This window comes from Pseudopodoces humilis, chromosome 9 (assembly GCF_049639895.1).
Source record: "Pseudopodoces humilis isolate 2021_Gansu_Grassland_sample_001 chromosome 9, ASM4963989v1, whole genome shotgun sequence".
Taxonomy (NCBI): Eukaryota; Metazoa; Chordata; class Aves; order Passeriformes; family Paridae; genus Pseudopodoces; species Pseudopodoces humilis.
The window spans coordinates 7,000,442-7,019,377 of NC_142208.1; the positions used below are offsets into that span (position 1 = coordinate 7,000,442).

General features: G+C 37.9%; 1 protein-coding gene across 4 annotated transcripts in view; it reads left to right on the top strand.

Moving 5' to 3' along the window:
* RHOBTB1 (Rho related BTB domain containing 1) overlaps positions 1 to 18,936 on the top strand; it is a 50,071-nt gene that overhangs the window by 28,455 nt on the left and 2,680 nt on the right. For 2 of the 4 annotated variants that reach the window (XM_005520428.3, XM_088059874.1), the window contains exons 3-10: positions 215 to 416; positions 756 to 859; positions 10,418 to 10,603; positions 12,352 to 13,319; positions 13,742 to 13,860; positions 15,806 to 15,956; positions 17,551 to 17,639; positions 18,707 to 18,812. In XM_005520428.3, the coding sequence (XP_005520485.2) occupies positions 225 to 416; positions 756 to 859; positions 10,418 to 10,603; positions 12,352 to 13,319; positions 13,742 to 13,860; positions 15,806 to 15,956; positions 17,551 to 17,639; positions 18,707 to 18,812 (1,915 nt within the window). In that variant the 5' untranslated portion in view covers positions 215 to 224. Of the gene's footprint in view, positions 1 to 214; positions 417 to 755; positions 860 to 1,579; positions 1,641 to 10,417; positions 10,604 to 12,351; positions 13,320 to 13,741; positions 13,861 to 15,805; positions 15,957 to 17,550; positions 17,640 to 18,706; positions 18,813 to 18,936 lie in introns of those variants that run through there. The other 2 variants (XM_088059876.1, XM_014250513.2) reach the window with 2 other exon arrangements.

An 18,936-nucleotide genomic window follows, 5' to 3' on the forward strand; every position in this document is an offset into this window, starting at 1 on the left:
ATAAAACCACTGCAGTCCAAATAGTTGTTTATTTGCATAACTGAGCAGTATTTAAAGGACTGGCTGGCTTACTTTGGGACAGTTTACTACACACTTTTCCTTTAGAGTTTGTTGTCTCCAGGCATCTCTCAAGAAGTGGAAGTAAAAGGCTCTGATTCTAAACAGCATTATTTTCACACAGAAGTAGAAAACAAGTTTAACTGTCTTGTTCCAGTTTTTGGTAAATGGACATTGACATGGACTACGAAAGACCCAACGTTGAAACTATCAAGTGTGTGGTGGTTGGAGATAATGCAGTGGGAAAGACTCGTCTGATTTGTGCCAGAGCCTGCAACACAACCTTGACTCAGTATCAGCTGCTGGCAACGCACGTCCCAACCGTCTGGGCCATTGATCAGTACCGTGTCTGCCAGGAGGTAAGGACTGCAGGTGTGCAAAGTGTGCAGCACATGCTGTGAGGTGCTGCTATTGTTTATTGGCAAACCTTACCCTGCCAGGATGCAGCAATGAGCTCACAAGTATTTTATGAGTGACCTCTACTGCAGCCGTGGCCTGATATACCTCTTGTTCTAAAGTAATTTCTCAAACCTATTTTTAGGGAGATAAATATTCTGCCTGCTTTATAAGATACATCATTTGGTAAAAACTACATGAGATAGACCCTTGACCTAGTATGTTTTGGAGACTTTGATGGGGTGAATTAGGAAGGTAATTGTTTGATGGAGGGAAAGAATGTTCTGTGTGTTCTGTTCTAGGTCCTTGAACGCTCAAGAGATGTTGTGGATGAAGTGAGTGTTTCCCTTAGGCTGTGGGATACTTTTGGGGACCACCACAAAGACAGGCGCTTTGCTTACGGAAGGTAAATTGATCCAAGCAAAATTTTAAGAAATACTTGTGTTCAAATTTTAGGGTAGAAATAAATTGCAATCTGAATTTTGAAAAGTAAGGACATAACAATCACGAGTGTTCATGTTCCCGCCCACTGCAAAGAGGATTATGTGCTGCAAGGATTAAAAAGATATAAATATTTAAAAAGCAGCATAGTTTTACTATGCTACATTTCCTTGAACAGCCTGCTAGGCTCTGTCAACAACTGTTGTCCTATTTTGAATTTTAAAGAGCATTCTTCAAAATAAGATCATAGTTTCACAAAATTGAACATGAGCATTCTCTGCCTGGGTAAGCAGTGTTTGATGTAATTGCCTAACAAGCAACAAACAAGGAAGAGATGTTGGGAAATATCACTCTCACTCAATTAAACATTTATTTTATTAAAAGCTGTGATGTTGAATGGACAGCTAACCTTTTGAGAGCAGAGCCAGATTGGTGAAAGATGAGGCTCTTCTGTATTTCCTTAATTAAAGCTGAGGTTTTTCTTCTATAAATATGTCTGTTAGTGAATCAATTAACCCTGGAAATTCTAAAAAATACATATATAATTAATATATATTTAGTTTAATGTGATCTAGATTTTTCCATCATGTATTATACATTTGTAATATATTTATGTATGTAAAAGTTCAGCATAGTTTCAGCAAGGACTGAAGCCAGTGATAGTCTTTCTGGTTTGTTTAATTAGATCTGGCCTTGCGGCAGTACAGACAGCAGAACAGCTGTATTAGGCAAATACTGAGCTGAAGGTGGGTTTTGGACATATATTTTCATAACTCACATTTGAGAGGTCTCAGTCAGTCCTCACATATTTTTTTCACCCTGTTGAACTTTTTCATAACCTTTTCATAGCTGCTTCAATCACTGCAGTTGCTCAGACCTTCACAGACAGACACTTTTTTTTCCAGCTGGGAATGCCCTTTGTAGAGTGTCAGCCCCAGCTTTCTATTGCATGTGGCCAAAATGTACTGTCTTGCTGTTTTTCTTGTCTCTGTGCTGCCTGATGACACAAGTGACTTTGAAGGAGGATGGTCTTTTCTATTCTCTACCCCTTAGAAATGCTGTAGAGGGTTCTGCTGGTTGTATCCACCCATTAAATTTTCAGGCTGTAGAACTCTGTATGTTTGTACAAACCCTTCTTTGTGTACAGCACTGTTAGTTGAATTTTCAAAGTCATGAATTACCTGGAATTTTCTGTCAGGAGCTAAAGTGGCAACATCTGGGCTGCACAACCTGTACCGTTTGTAAATAAAGTTTGTGAGAGAAGTTATGGACTTTAAGGTAATGTTTACCTTACTATTTAGTGCTACTGGAAGATGTCCGTAGATACTGTTTTACCTTTTGGCAGCATGTGGACCCTGCATTGATAAATTTGGATGTAACTTCATGTTTCCGCTTACTGTTCCACTTTGATGTGGCCTCCCAATATTCAGCAACAGATACTGTGTCACTGAGAAGATTACTGGAGATTAGGAGAACAGAATCAGGCATGTTTTGAACCCTGATCCCACGTTTACTGACAGGACAGGAGAGGGAGGAAACAACATACTTAGATTCTAATCCTGCAAACGCCAAGGAGGACGTGAATAACTTGAGATCTTGAGGATTAAGCATATGAACACAGTGATTCATTTGTGATGTTAGCAGAACTGAACTTGTGTAGAATGAGGTTTTCTATATCCTAATTAGCTTTAAAAGACTGTTGTGGAAGCCTGCTCTCCTGTTAGTGTTTTTTTTCTGCAAGTCTATTAATGAAGAAAGTAACTGGAAACTCAAATACTTTATAAATAGAATTTCAGTTTTAAAATGTTGTGATTGTAAGCACTGCTTAGGTACTTGGTTGTTTTAAAAATATTAATGTTGCATTTAAAGCAGACTGTAAAAGTATTTTATCTTCAGTATTTTAAAAGAGTTTTTTAATGATTAATGTTCATATTTATAGGAATTTATTTTAAATCACCTCTGTACATTGAGCTACACTCTAGTCAGCTGTGTCAAATCTTGCAATACAGTAAATGACCTATTTTATGCCAAACTGCTCAAGGTTACACCTGCAAGTGCCCCATGTTTTGATTGTCTGAAGGATCATACAATAATATAATCATTTGGTTCTCTTAAAAAAATTCTGTGCATTTGCATCTTATGCAGGGGAAGGTTTACTCCAGCAAAAATTCAGCCAAGACCTCTAATTGTTCTAAAGCTGATGTAACAAGAACCAGCAAGTCATTAACTCACCTGCTGCTCACTGGAAAAGTTTGCTCCATACAGTTTTAGAAAATGTTGCATAAATAGATTATGTTATAGAAGACAGAGTGAATAGTTAATAGGACTTGTAGCACAGATAAATCCTTCTTAACTTTATTTTTCATGGATAGAAACATGAAAGGAGAATGAGAAAAGGATTCTATTTTCCACTATTTTTGTGTGACAGAATGAGAGAAACATTTAAATGCTACTGGGGGTGGAATAGTTAATGTTTCTCTGCCATCCCTTAACGGGAGTATTGAGAGTGAGATCAGCTTGCATTCTGCTCTGTGGTGTTTAGTTTAATGGAGTTTAGTTTAATAATCACACTCCTCTGGGAGCTTTGGGAAACAGTTCCTGACAGCTTAAGGGATTGAGGGGGATGTGGCTGCAGAGACTTGTGGAAATGTTTGCTGCAGTTTTACAGTATGGCATTTTTTCTCCCCTTTAGTGCTTCAGTTTTGGAAATACTCTGTTCAGTTCAGCTTAGGCAGTATGTGATGCCAAGTAGTCATTTATTAATAATCACTGGGTTTCATTTGGTGCACAATCATCCCAAAATGCTGTAAAATGATAATGTCTTGGTTATAATTTAGTGTATTGATTTCCAGCTCCCAGGCGCCTCTTTGTGTAATAACAATCTAGTCTTGGTGCTGTTGTATTCTTGAAGCCTGCAGATGAGGTGTGAACTTCATTTAAAGCCCAAGTTGTTATTCTGTAGCAGTTTCTCTGGGAGGCAAGTGTAAAGAGAAAACATCTTAATTTACATTTCAACTTGTCAGGATTCACTGTGTTCCATCCTCCTGTCCAATCTGGTTTTGAATAATAGTGTCAACATATCATCATGTTCAAACTAATTCTAGAAGCTGGCTTGCAGTTCTTTTTCTCACTTTTTGCATTCTTTTTGTTTTTTTCTCCCCACTCCCCCAGGTAAACATGTTTGGCTAATTTGATAAAAAGCCTCCATATCCTGAGTTTTTAAACATGCAGCTGTAGTATGTGTAAATATACGCACAAACCTGCAATGAGTTAATTCAGTCCAAATCAAATATTTATTCTCAATACCATGAATGGGGGTTGTCAGCTAATTCAGCCAGGATGACTTATTTACTTGTAACTTAAATATGAGCTGTAGACCAAACAAAATCTGTTCATACAGCTTGGATAGAAAACAGCTTTTTCCTCATGACTTACAAATGGGAATGAGTCTTGCTGTTAGACTGCTGACAGAGCCTCTTAAAATATGTTCAGAGTATTTCCACTGTTGTGAATGGATTTTGTAAGCCACGTGGGTATTGTATGCAGAGGAACACATACATTCAACTTCTTCTATGTGATTACAATTCCCTTCACCAGCCACTTCAATGTAATTGAATCCCTAAAAATATACTTTCTGAATGCTGCTGAAAGGAGTCCATGAGAAAGGGTTAATCACTAATATCTGAAGACTTCTACCAACCTCTTTCTGACTTTTTTTCCTCAAGGGATAATTATGATGCTATTTCTGTAAGAACAAAACCAAGGTAGCTTTGATGTAAAATGGTATTTGCATGCATCAGACTCGGTGAGATTAGGGTGAGGTTTGTGGCTTCACAGAGTCACCTGGTCTGCCTTCAGTTAGATCAGTTCCCTCTGTCATGGAGCAGTTGGTACCTAAACTGAGACTGGGTCAGCAGCTCCCCTCCTTTCTTCAGAGAAGGTCTGAGGTTTCAGAAGTGCCTTGTGAATGAATGCTCACACATTCCCTGTGCTTCACAAGCCATTACTGTCCTGGGTTGGAAGGGATCCTTACAGAGCTCTCTAGAGCAGAGGTACTTAACAGACACAGGACAGACAGTCTCTTGGTTCTCTAGCAAGCTGACAGGGAATCCAGTTACTTTCAGATGTGTCTCAGCTTGGCTGCATCCTTTTGTTGTTTTTCTGCCACAAAAAGCGACAAGCACTATCTTCAAATCATCTTCAGCTACCCAAATTTGTGAGCCTCCCCTTCTACTTTACAGTTATTTCTAAGCTATTCAGGTTCTTTATCATGGGATCATGAAGAACTGTAAAAAAAACATTTTTAAAACATATTTGTTATTGATTTTTTTTCTCTTTTGAGTTTAACTTAGACCCAAGAAAAACTGAAATAAGCAGAGAGGTTCACAGAGACAGTTTTCTCCAGTAACTTTATTCTGATATGCTGGGTGTATGCACTGGTTTTTTTCTTCTTTTGTTACCTATCTGAACATTTGAGGCTTTTTCATTCAGCTGATGGGGAAGTAAATGCTTTATATACTTAGGCCACTGAAACTAATGCAGACCTACTTTTCTCCTCTGCATCCCACCATGGTTCCATACTGTGAGTAGAAAGAGGTTGCTATGGAATTTCTTCTTCCGAAAGGTGTGTGCAAAATGGCTGTTGGTGGGCCTGAAGCTCAACTTGATATATATGTAATTTATATATAATAGAAAGCTTTAAGCCTTCCTTAAGGAGTAAAAAAGTACGTGGCAGTTGTTATTTGTGGTATTACATCATTTCACATTTTGTCTTGCTTTCCTACGTCAGGGGCTGAGTGGAAGGGGGGCAATTGGGCTCTACACCGAAAGGCTGCAAGGCAACATCAAAATCTTCTGGAAATTTTAAGTTAGGACACTATTTTCTGTCTTGATCTTAGTGAATTATTTCTTTGTGAATAGGTACTAGGTGGATTTCTTGTGCTGTTTTCTACTCCAAGAGTCTCTGGATCTAAGTGTGGGTTTCCTGAAACATATGGGTTCTCATGGAAAACACTCTGCACAGCCAGTTATGACTGTTTTGAAATGAGTTCTTCTCAATAACTTTTACATCAACTTGCCAGTTAACATTTCTTGATAGTTTAATTTAAATTTTAAAAAGAGAAGGAGTCTGGTTTTGGTGATAGCCCAAAGAAAGCAAAAAATATAAAAGTCCATATTTTCTCCACAGAGGAAGAGTGCATCTCCTAATGTCCAGTATCCATGTCTTCTCTGACTTCAGAAGCCACTCCCATACTGGATACAAACCAAAACCTGTCAGTTTTTCATCTTCTCTGGACTTTTCCCTCCTTGGCTTCAGCAGTACTTTTAAAGAATTAAGCTTTTAATAAATTTTGGGATCTAACTTTGGACCTTCCTTCTAATTTTTTCCTGTTCCATCCTCATATCCTCTGCTACCTGGAAATAACTTTTTTCTTCTAAGCATGCTGTAAAGAAATGGTTCATTTCTTCTTTCATTTATTCTTTTTCAGTGTCTTTGGTGAAAGTTAGTTGGTTCTCTTTACAGAGTGTGCATGCAGTTCTTATCTGTAAGCTGCCTCCTTACAATAACCAATAAGACTGGGATGCCCACCTTTCCTTGCATTTCTGGTTTCTCCATTGTTTTGTGAATTTGTCTCTCATTATTTTGTTTTCTGACTGTTGTTTGGAAGCAGCAGTCAGCTGATATGTCTTAAAAGCCCCTTTTGTGTATTTTGGTGTTTGCCTGAGTTGATCAGACATGTTCCAGTGGGCCCTGTACCTTCACTTGCTCCAGCATTTTCTTTCATTGTTCTCTATTTATCTCAGGGTTTATATCTTACTGATATAAATCCTGACCTGGCATGTGACATCCAGAATATTTCAGTCTTATAGCATCAATTAACTGTGTCTAGGATTCTATTATCATAGAATTCTTACTCCTTTATTAGAACTGCAGTAACCAAGATCTCTGCTTTAGGAAAGGGAAGAAGGCACAGATTGGTATTTTATGGTGAATGCATATACATGATTGCAAAGAAGGGTTTCCTGAGTCTACTCATGAAATTTGGCCCAGTTTCATGCTGAGGTACCTTGCTTGACAGCCTGTTTCAACTGCAGGTCCTATTTAGCACTAAGCTGGAATTTTCCTACGTAAAGCTTATATGTGAATTTACTTCACATAGTAACCAACAAAATAAACCAAATTCCAAGACTGTAAGTAGTCCTTGAATTTCTTGTTTGGTTTTCTCTTGTTACATAGTTCCACACAATTTTGCCATTCTTTTTAGTGTACTTGCTGGTCAGCCATTTATACCATAAGAGTAGCTCTTACAAGCTTCTGCAAAATCAGTTATTTTAATCATTATTATCAAAATAGTGTAGCTTGTATTTGTGAATATATTGCTGCAGAGAGAAAAGTTTGCTTTTGTTTTCTTCTTTCTTGTTCTCTTGGTAACCAACACAAAAAGTGACTGCACAAAAACAGCAATCAAATACGCATTTTTTAAAAAATCATACCCTTTTACATTCCCTGAGAATATTAAAATAACATTGGTAAATTTTTAATGTTTAGGAAATATTAATGCATTATTTTAACTTGACAGGGTCTGCTTGTTATGAAAAAATGTCAAACCAAGCTTTATCCTGCGGTGTTAGCAAGTTGTAAATGTGCCTTTGACATTAATAGGAATCGTAGGTACTTTAATTAAAGTTTCCAAAGGACATATTTCCTCAAATGGTCACAGTTTTATGTAGATGGCTAATCTTCCTCATACATTTCTGTCTCCAGTTTGCACTGAGTGCTAATTGTGCTTATGACTTGAATGAAAATTGAATTTATTATGACAGAGTGTCTGTGTTTTGTGAGCTAGCAGAGCCAGCTGTGGCGCTGGTTCAGCATACGAACTCTGCCACTACCCAGTGATTTCCCATCCATTCTGTTTATGGCACAGAACTGTTAATTTCTATCTGCCCAGTGAAGAACTCTCAGGAATCTTTGTTTGTTGGGGAATTCCAGGTTTTAACACAGAATAAATAATTTGCACATCAATTTTTTACCTCTTTACTCTGTTATTCTTTTCACGTGGAAGGCAGTAATGTGAGAATGTCCTGTTAGTGCAGTGCAGTGAGTTTTGGGAAAAGAACCCAGCTTTGCTCAGCTGTTTTACGGCTGCCCAGCAAAGGTCAGAGGTGAGGAGCTGCTCAAGAACCGTGGTGGCAAAAACATGATACTCCCTTGGCAAGGGCTGTAACACATGCAGGGCTGTGCTGGAGTCAGCCTGCTGGGTGCTCTAGGACACAGCTCACCCCTGGCTCCCTCCAGAGTACAGACTGTGCCCAGCCCAGCATCAGGCACCTGGGGGAACTGCTGTGCCCTGTCTGTGAACACCTGCTGGAGTTGTTTCCTTTTGGTTTTCTGGGAGATGTGATGTGTGTCTTGTGGTTTGTAAAGTCAGGAGGATTAGATCCTTGTGACTTCAATTACTGGCTTAGGTAGTAATTTTTGAAGGATGCTAGACAGGCTATCTCTCTAAGATGCTTAGTTGCAGTTAGAAACAGCCAGGCAGCCAACACTTGCCACTCCAGCAGTCATAATAGCCTTGAATAAAACAATTGAACAATTTAGAATACATGTAACACAGAGGTTTTTGTATGTTAGCTGTACATTGATTTCTCTTTCTGGGAGCTAAGCAAACGTCTGCTGGCATTTAGGTTTTACTCTTACCTTGAATAGAGCAGGTTTGAGTTTAAAGTACGTTTGCCTCAGCTATGCAGCAGACCATTGTGTTGGCTGCTTATCCCTTCACTATTTACTAGAGAACTTTCCAGTTTGAAGAGGCCTTGTTCCTAGATATGACAGATGTGTTGCAGTTTATATAAGACAGAAATTTGGAGCAGGAGAATTTCTCTTGCATTAAATTGATGCTCACAGCAGTCTCCATATTGTGTGCAGCTATCTTTAGAAATAGCTGGCTATATCTATGCCCTCAGTGAAATGTAGAAAGCAGCACTACTGAAGAGGTACTTCATTATTTAAAAGGTGACTGTTTAGATTCACTGCTACTGATGCTCTGTACATGACAAAAACTGCAGATACAACACATTGGTGCTAAATTAAAGAATAACAGAACTGAGATAGAGACAGTATTGCTGAGCTTATCCTGCTGACAATTCTATAGCAATAAGTTGCCTCCTCAAAATGTCCCTTCTCAATTTTTCTCGAGAGTTTAAATTCAACCTTTTTTTCTTCTTTTCTATTTTTTCTCCCCATAAGTGACCCAAGAGCTTGAGAGCTGTTTGTTTATAAATAATGAAATTGCCCCTATTTAGATGTGGATATGATTTTCTCAGCCTGAGAGATTTTTCAGCCTGTCGGTGGCTAATCTGTTTTCCAAGGGAAAGTCTTTTGGGAAGCTTTTCTCTCTCAAGGACTGTTTTCTGTAAATAGGTTTTGGTTCTCAAGACAATGTTGTACAGATGTTCTAGATGCATTTTTCTCTTGTCCCACCAATGGGATGAGAGAGGTGTTGTTCCTTGTACCCATTATGTTAACCTGTATCAGAACACCTTATAAAAGGGGCTGAAAAACCCGAAATAAAGGCTTTTGCCTCCTGGGGACTGAAAACTTCTGCTGTTGTGACTGAACCCATGCTTCTGTTTCATGTCCTCTAGTGACAGTTAGGTATGCCCTGAATCAAGTATTCAATCATTTCTCTACCTTTGGGTGCCAGCTCTTTCAAGAGTTAGGCGGTGGTTCAGTGGATGAACTGTGAACTTCAATCCTCATACTTAGAATTTATATAGCAAGTTTATTTAGTCAAGTAGTTTCTGTTTTCTTAGAAACCTTTAAAAGCCTGCAAATATTGTCATGCTTACTCTAATTTAAGCCATTGTCCTATTCTACAGTTTACTGACCTTATTTTCACTGTAATGTTTATTTTTGCTGATACTGTAGAAGTGGTCATTCTGCAGTAGTTTGGCCTTCTAACAGGTTATTTATTAAAGACATTGGAGAATTGCTGTGCAAAGCACATTGCGAAGGCAACCACCTCAGTACTTCTAATAGTGCAGTAAAGGTATTTCTCCTTGACAAGTTCAGAAATTATCTGTGTCTGCCTGTCTGGCTGTTCTGAAGTTTTGCTCAGCTCCTCTCTAATTCCTAATCACCAATGACCTTTGAACTGCAATTTAGGTGTCCAGCCAGCAGAATTATTTCTGGAGAAATGACAGAAATGAAGTGAGTAACTGTTATGTAAAAGTAGAGAATGGAAACCCCTACCTCTCTTCTTAGTGCTCCACTCACACATGCTGGGATTATCTCAGCATGGAGGGGCAGTGCTTCCTAGGTATGTGGCTTTGTGCTCCCATGCTTTTGTGGTGAAATGTGTAGCTTCTCTCAAACCTCTGCACAAACACCACTTATTCTGACATCTGGGTGTCAGCACGTTTGTCAAAGAGCAGAGTGGAGTAGTAATGAGAATAGGTGAAACTGCAGCAAAAATAATTTTTGGGCTTTTCAACAGGTATTTTCTTGTTACCTTTCTAGGTCCGATGTTGTTGTTCTGTGCTTTTCAATTGCTAATCCAAATTCCCTGAATCATGTGAAAACAATGTGGTATCAAGAAATCAAGCACTTCTGTCCTCGCACACCTGTCATTCTGGTGGGCTGCCAGCTGGATCTTCGCTATGCAGATCTCGAGGCTGTTAACAGAGCCAGACGGCCTTTGGCAAGGTAAAGTTTAAACAAAAATAAGAATTTTTAAAAAGAATCACCTTGGTAATCAGGTACAACACTTGCAAAAGAGAAACTGGAGAGCCTAGTTTCCTTTATTTTTGTACAATGAAAATATATGTGCTTTCTTCTTTTTTTTATTCTGTTGTCTGAGTTGGTTAGGTCTTTAACACACAGTTATTTTGTTTCCCACAAAGTTTTTGCACATTGAGTATCTAAATGTGTTTGGGTGGCAGAACACTACAGTAAGATAGAAATGGTAATTTTTGATTATTGAATGTTTTCTTATGTATCTTTCTCCATTATCATGTGTATCACATCCTACCTTCTCACTATTGTCAGGTACTGTTTTAAACTGGCAGATTTGAGTAAAATTTTCTTAATTCTCAATTAATTTTTTTTTTTTTTTTGGTAAATGTAATCCTAGATCATAGCAGAAAATGAAATGGTTGCAAATTAAACTTCCAAATGTTCTGAGATGAAAAGAGAATTTGAGGATCGTTCTAGAGAAGCTTTGTTTCTCCCAGATACAAAATACCATTCACATATTTGGCCACAACAATACGTGGTTTACTTCTAATTTATTCCTTTTATGGGAATTTCAATGAGACCAGATTCACAGAAATAATTTCCATGATTGTGTAATTAATGACTGTTACTGTATTGTAACAAATTTCTGTAAAGAGATTGAATTAATATTTTGTTGGCCCTTAGAAAACTTTGCATTGCATTGCAGTCAAACTCTTGATTTAGCAATATGATTTTTATAGGTCTATTTGTTTATTAAACATTTCTTTGTTGTGAGGGTGGGGTGGGCTTTTTGATTGACTCTTTAAAAGGAAATGGTATTTTTTCAAAACTCTTCTTCTGCCTTAATTCTCCTCCCTGATTTCATCATTAGCATGTTTGAGTCAGAACTCTGTGTGTCTGTCACAGATTTCTGCCATCTGAACTGGTTATTTATTAGCTGGCACTCAGCAAGCTGTTGTCTGGGGTGTCTCCTGTCTGTGCCAGCTCATGTCTGCCCAATATGGTGAGCTCAGAGAACATACTCTTGGGTTGTGTCTTCTGGGGAGATGATTTTTTTTCTGGGAAAATGGATCCTAGCCCAGACTTTTTACTGGTTTGTTTACCCTGCATCATGTACTAGAGCTGCTCTAGAAATTCATGAGTTCCCACATAATACTTCTGCAGCCAAATGAGCCTATTTCCCACAGTGTGTGTTCAGTTCCTCTTTTGTCATAGGCTACTATGAGTTTCTTTAAAAAGCATGAGCTTAAGAAATATTTCCATTTCATATTTAGCTGTATTTCTGGCATTTTTTATGTAATGAGAATTTCCATTTGTGTTTAAATGATGGGTACAAAGAAAGGTTCTGTCAGAACATCTGAGTAGTAAGGGGTGGCAGGAGGTTTTTTAAATAATGAAAGTTCTCAAGTATCCTATCAAATTTTTTACTGCAAATTTCACTTTAAGTAAGGGGCCGCTCCATTTAATGTAAATAATTTCTACATATATTTGGTAACGTTGCAAGGACACCACCAAACTTAAATGAAATTACAAGTATGTGCTCTTCCAAAACTCAGTGGAATCATGACTGTAGATTTCCAACTGCTTTGTATGCTTAGTTTTATGTTTTGTTTTATTTGAATGATAGTTATCTCAGATTTAGTGCTGAATATTTGGTCAAATTCCATGCTTTCTAGCATAACTTTGTGTGACAAAGTTCATTTTTTGTTTAACCCTAGGCCGATAAAAAGGGGAGACATTTTGCCACCAGAGAGAGGCAGAGAGGTTGCCAAGGAACTTGGGATACCCTACTATGAAACCAGTGTATTTGACCAGTTTGGGATTAAAGATGTGTTTGACAATGCAATTAGAGCTGCCCTGATCTCCAGAAGACACCTGCAATTCTGGAAATCTCATTTGAAGAAGGTCCAAAAACCTTTGCTTCAGGCTCCATTCCTACCTCCAAAAGCCCCTCCTCCAGTTATCAAAATTCCTGAGTGTCCTGTGCCGAGCATGAATGAAGCTGGATATTTGTTGGACAGCCCACTGTGTGCAGATGTCATGTTTGTTCTTCAGGAGCAGGACTGCATTTTTGCTCACAAGATTTACCTAGCTACCTCTTCTTCAAAGTTTTATGACCTTTTCTTAATGGAATGTGAGGAATGTCCATACTTGGATGAAACACAGTGTAAAAAGGAAAATAGAAATAAGGATTTTCTGACAAGTCACCTTGAGACAAACACTGACAGTGATGAGGCATCCTTGAAATCTCCTGATGTTAAAATTCCCCCACCAGAAAGCAGTGAGTCTTTAAACATGCTAGACACTGAATCTGGTGAAACAAACTCTGCAGCAAGATCTCTGTCATCCTGGGGTAAGGGGTTTGTTAGTGTGCATAAGGAAATGCAAGTGAATCCTGTCTCAAAACGGACATGTCCTGTAACTGTGGTAAAAATGGATTCATCTGTGCAGGCTGCACCTTTTAAAACTGTTTTGCAGTTTTTATACACAGGCCAACTGGATGAAAACGAAAAAGACCTCACAAGACTGGCTCAGATTGCTGAAATCTTGGAAGTATTTGACTTGCGAATGATGGTGGAGAATATTATGAATAAAGAAGCCTTCATGAATCAAGAGATTACTAAAGCATTTCATGTCAGAAAAGCTAATCGCATAAAAGAGTGCCTTTGCAAAGGGACATTTTCTGGTAAGTAAATACATGCTTTCACAGGAAGAGAATTTTTTTTTCTCATCCATGTTACTGTCACTTCATAGACTTCAAACAGTGTGACAGCTTACATTGTTCTTAGAAGAGGGACGACCCCAAAATTGTAGTGTTACTCTGGCCAACTGTTCCAACCTGGGACTCTGTAGTTTCATTTCTAAAAATCTACTCACAGCTTTTAAAAAAGTAACCCAGTTCTCAAAAATGTTGAACATCCAATATCCCCCTTTACAAGTGAGGCTTTTCATTAACTATTTAAAATGCAAGAGGTTTTTTTGAGGTGGAGGTCATGGAAAATGAAGGAAGTCCTTGGTTAACAGCATGCAAGTGAAACACATTCTTGAGACAAGGTTACACCTTAAACACAGACTTGCAGCGCTCTTGTGCCTTTGTTCCCATGGCAGATGTGACATTTAAATTGGATGATGGAAGCATCAAGGCCCACAAGCCACTGCTGATCTGCAGCTGTGAGTGGATGTCTGCTATGTTTGGAGGATCATTTATTGAAAGCTCCAACAGTGAGGTATTTGTCCATTTTTGTCGCTTTTGTTTACAATGTCTGATGCATTTAGGATGATGGAAGCATCATCTATTTGAAAGGTTGCAGTGATCCCTAGAATCAGGGATTTATTCTTCCATGCAAACCAGGGATGTTTTTCTTCTTAATGCATTAAATCGGGTTGCCCAGGAAGACAACATACTTTCTCCAATGCACAAGTCTTCCTCCAGCACTAGAGTGTGTGTTTAAGCCCGAAGTCCTGTCAAATATTAAATATGGGGAAGGAAATTAAGTATGAATTTGTGAATTTCTTTAAAATATTTTTTTAGATTTTGTGAATAAATATTTATATAATCAAAATCACTACAAAGAATACTTGAGGCAGGGACATTGATAAAGAAATTAAAGATAAAAATGGGTTAAAGAACATATGAGTGGTAAACTAGAAAATGGAGTTGTTTTCACACTAGAAACTGAGCTAACTTTAGGAGTTCTACTAGCTTTAGTAGAAACTCAGCATAGGTTCTGTAATTAATCGTCTTGTCCTCTGGAGTAAAGCCAGAGGTATGCAATACAGTTTAAAAGATCTCAATACTTTGAATAAGATTTTTAGAAGAAGCCCTGTATTTTCATGTGCCTTCATGGTTTGTTTTTCAAATTGCAAACACTCTGCTAGTATTTTTTCTTGTGCCATATCCAGATTGTTGTTGCTGTTTTGTGTTTTTTTTTGGTTGGTTGGGTGGTTTTTTTTAGGTTTTGGGGTTTGTTTTATTTTGTTTTCTTGTTGCTTTCCATACAATTATGCGCATATGAAGCATTTAAGTTTTTTGTGTTTAATATTCTGATAGATATTTTTCTACATAGATTGTTCTGGCTTCTTCTAATACAGCTGTAAACATAATTCCTTTCCCAGAGGCATATTCATACAATTCAATAAAAATACATAGTTTGATTATAGTATGCAGCATTTGGTAATGGAGAATATGCAATAAAGAATACGTTATTTTCTACCAGCCTATTTTTAATTATTATCTTCACAGTCTTAGTTTATCTTTTCAATTGAAAATATTTAGCTTCCATTTTGTAGAGTTTAAAGCATTCAGTAATGCTTTTGGAAGTTTTAAAATATAGGTAGATATGAACTGAATGGTTTACAAATAATAAAAACTATCTATTTTTACATATTACCTTTTCTGTATTTGATTTGGGGCAAATTTTATAAACTCATTTGTTAAATTTACAGTTCTCTGCATTAACAGAAATCTATCAATAATGAATGAGTTTCACAGCTAGCTGCTCTCACTTGGTGAGCTGAGCTGCTTCCCAAAGCGGCTGATGTGCATGCTGTAGCATGAGAAATCAGACAGTTTTTGTCTTAGTCTTGGTAGCTTCATTCTGTGCCAGTTTCACTCATTACATGTGTGGGGCAAAAAAGGGCTTACATTTTTTTTTTCCTCATTTCTTCAGTTCTCAGTTCCTTCTCAGCCTTGTTTACCTGGATAATTTGGTTATTGACCAAAAGATTGAGAGGGGTGATTTTACAGTTATCCTTTGTTTTCTGTTATTCTCAGAATCCACAGAATATCCCTTGCCAGGAGCAGATAGATTGCATTCCTCAAGGAGTCCACTGAGGGAGGTTTGGCATGGGCAGTGCTCAGTGACTGTTATGTGTAACTGTCAGTTTGAAGGCTAGAGAGCATTGAACAGTTTCACAGTTTGATGTGGATCCAGTTCCGGCTTGGATATAACCTGGCAAAGGATCTGACTCTGGAGCAATGCTTACCTGTTGGCAGTGACTTGAACTTGGATGGGAAATTTCTGCTTTGAAAAATGCTTTCCCTGCATTTCTGAAATACCTTGAAGAGAAAAAGATACAGTCAAACAAAGTGAGAGAAGTGAAATATAGCTGCTATATGAAAATATAATTATCTTAGTAATTAGAAATTCTTCTCTTGAATATCTTTTCCAGGTAGTTCTGCCCAACATAAACAAGACCTCCATGCAAGCTGTTTTAGATTACCTGTATACCAAGCAACTGTCCTCCAGTCAGGAACTGGACACCCTTGAGTTGATTGCATTGGCCAATAGGTTTTGCCTTCCTCACCTGATTGCTCTAGCAGGTAACAATTTGTGGCCTTGACCAATGCAATATCTTCTGTAACAGCTGAAATGTGCTTTAATGGGTTTTGGAACACATAAGATTTTCTTAAGTGTCAGAGAATTTTATTTTTTTTTTTCCCTGAGAGGGGTATTGTAATGCAAATTGATATTTTCACACAGAGAAATGTATTTGTCTTTCTGTTGCCTTTTTTAGTTTTGTCCTAATCCAGCTCAGAACATTGAAGTTTTCTGTGCTTTAAAAACAGAAAGAGTAAACATTCTCTTTAGCATTGAGGATAATGTCTGTGGATTGTAATATCCATTCTGCTGTTGTTAATTTACCTAAAAGCAGGAAGGACTTTGGGTTTTCCATTAAGTAATGAATGAGGTGCTCCACTTTATATTTCTGTTCAAAGAGAGTAACTGAGCCAATTCAAAACTTTTCTAGATAATCATGTTTTTAGAAATGCTGTCTAAGTTCCTTTTCACCAGATGGGAATTAGATATTTTGGTATATCCATGTGGACTCAACCCTCATTTCAGGAAGAAAACCTTTTCAATTCCATATTTAAAGAAAAATTACAGGTTAGAATACCACTGAAGTTTTAAAAATAAATCCATACACAACCCAGACTTCTGGGGTTGTTTGGGTTGTGTTGTTGTGTTTAATTTGTTTCTCTCTATGTCATTAATTTGGCATAGTTCTGAAGACATGACCAAGACCAAAACTCAGAGAAAGCTGAAATAAAGCTACAGCTACCTACAGGACTACATTTAGACAAAATTTAATTACATACTAAACCCTGGCTCTCCTTCGGTTGTGCATCAGGACTGTGTCTCTTGTCTTTACTGGTTCTGATTGGCCAAATCTTTATTGCCAGATTTTATTTACATATTTTAGCTGAAGTTTTAGGTATTTTTAAGGTAATTAAACATAAATATAAATGTAAAATTTAAATGTAAATATACATGCAGTATTAAGAATATTTAATTCCATTTAATTTTTGATGAAATAATTTTGAGTCCAAAGGCTATGGCCAACTACTGAACCAAACCAACTGCCAATGCTTCCCAAAAAAATGTTCAGACTTTTAAGATTCTAGGAAGGGGTCAAGGAAAATCCTGAACTAGGTGATTGTTGGACGGGCTGGTTAGCCTTCATCTGAATCCCTATGAACTGCTGATCTGAAAACCTAAAGAGGGCCTGAAGTGGCCTTTTCTCTATCAATGCTGTGTGTATACTCTCTAATAAATCAGTGACAAGTGCACTGTTGATTAAAAACTTTGCATGACTGAAAGGAGACAGCTGATCCATATTTCTAATTTAAACTGAATATTGTACCCATGCCAGAGAGAGACTAGTGGCTGCTGAACTTTGTCTTTCTATAAATGGTTATGAACCACATCTTCAGCTACAGCTCTAAAGGTCAGAATTTGACTTCCCCCCCAATCTCAGCCTGCTAAGGATATCTATGTGAATGTGGCCCCTGCAAAATGCTAGTTAACACTAAAAGGAGGGAGAACATGCTGCCTGGGTTCTTTATTACCAGTAGATGCTGTGGCCTTGCAATGTGACTGTTTCCCCTGTGAGTGATGAGTTTTCTCCCCTAACAGAGCAGCATGCAGTGCAAGAGCTGACAAAGGCCTCCATGAGTGGTGTTGCAATAGATGGAGAAGTCCTCTCTTATTTGGAACTGGCACAGGTCAGTGTACACAGCCTTCTGAAGATATTCTGGTCAGCTGCAGGACTTGCTTTTAGCTCCCTACTGGTTCTGAGCATTGCTGCTAAGTGGCTCAAAGTCTGCAGTTCTGAAAGTGACTGACAATAAAACTTAGTTTTATCTTCTGTTTTAAAGAAGGTTTTTTCATTGGTTCAGAGGTAAAATATCCTTTAAGCTGTCTTTCAAATATATATTTTAGTCTGTCTTGATTGTGGAACTTCCAAGCTCCATGTTCTCATGACCATGGTGCACTAAAATGAAAAACAATGTAATGCAGCTGTTCAGCTTTGTAATGGTGATTGATTCTTACATTCCTTTCAATTCAGTTCTTGGAGATATATTTAGATCTGTACTGCAAAGACAACATTTCTTGAACACTTAAACTGGCTACCTAAAGTCAATCATCTGATAATTCAGAGTATGTGCAAATCTTCTTATGTTCAAATGCATTTCAACTGAGTCCTGTAAATAATTAAGAGAACCCCCAAACTCTCAGTTAAACTGCACACCTCTGTTTCCCAAAATGCAGCAGAATCCCAGCTACAGTGGAACAAGCTAAAATATTGTTTAAATTTTATTATTCTTAATTTCACACTAATAATGAGTCAGCTGCAGCTTGGCTTGAAGTAGCACTAAAACACTGCACAAAAGTAGCATGAAAACACTGGCCACCATACAAGATTCCCTGCAGCTGTTTTTGAGACCCTCTATGCAATGTAATCCTGTTGCAAAACCAGAACTGAACCCTTCCCAAGAGAAAGCAGCTCACTTCACTTCATTTTTGTCTTAAGAAGGGCAATTTTTCTTTCATTTCCTTCTCTTGGTTGGAGACAGAAGCAATATCTCTAAGTACTGTTAGAATATCCTCTGTGGCCAGCACCTAGCTCATGTTTATAACCTGAGATCGGAGCTGGCAGTCAGAATGAATGCCTGGCAGAGTATGGCCAGATACCCACCTGCTGGGACCATTTAGCTTTAGCTGTTAATAGGGGCTGCAAAATGAATGATAACCTCAGGAAATTGACTAAGTTCTTTGTTTTTCTTCACAGTTTCACAATGCTAACCAGCTGGCAGCTTGGTGCTTGCACTACATCTGCACCAATTACAATAGTGTTTGCTCCAAGTTCCGCAAGGAAATCAAAGCTAAATCTTCAGGTATGGGCAACCACCAGTTTTCATCAGGTTTCCCCTTCTTTCTCCCCACCCAGTTGATTAAACAAAAACAAAGACAAAGATAAGCTCATGAGCTAAGCCACGAGGCTGAACCTCTGTGCTATCT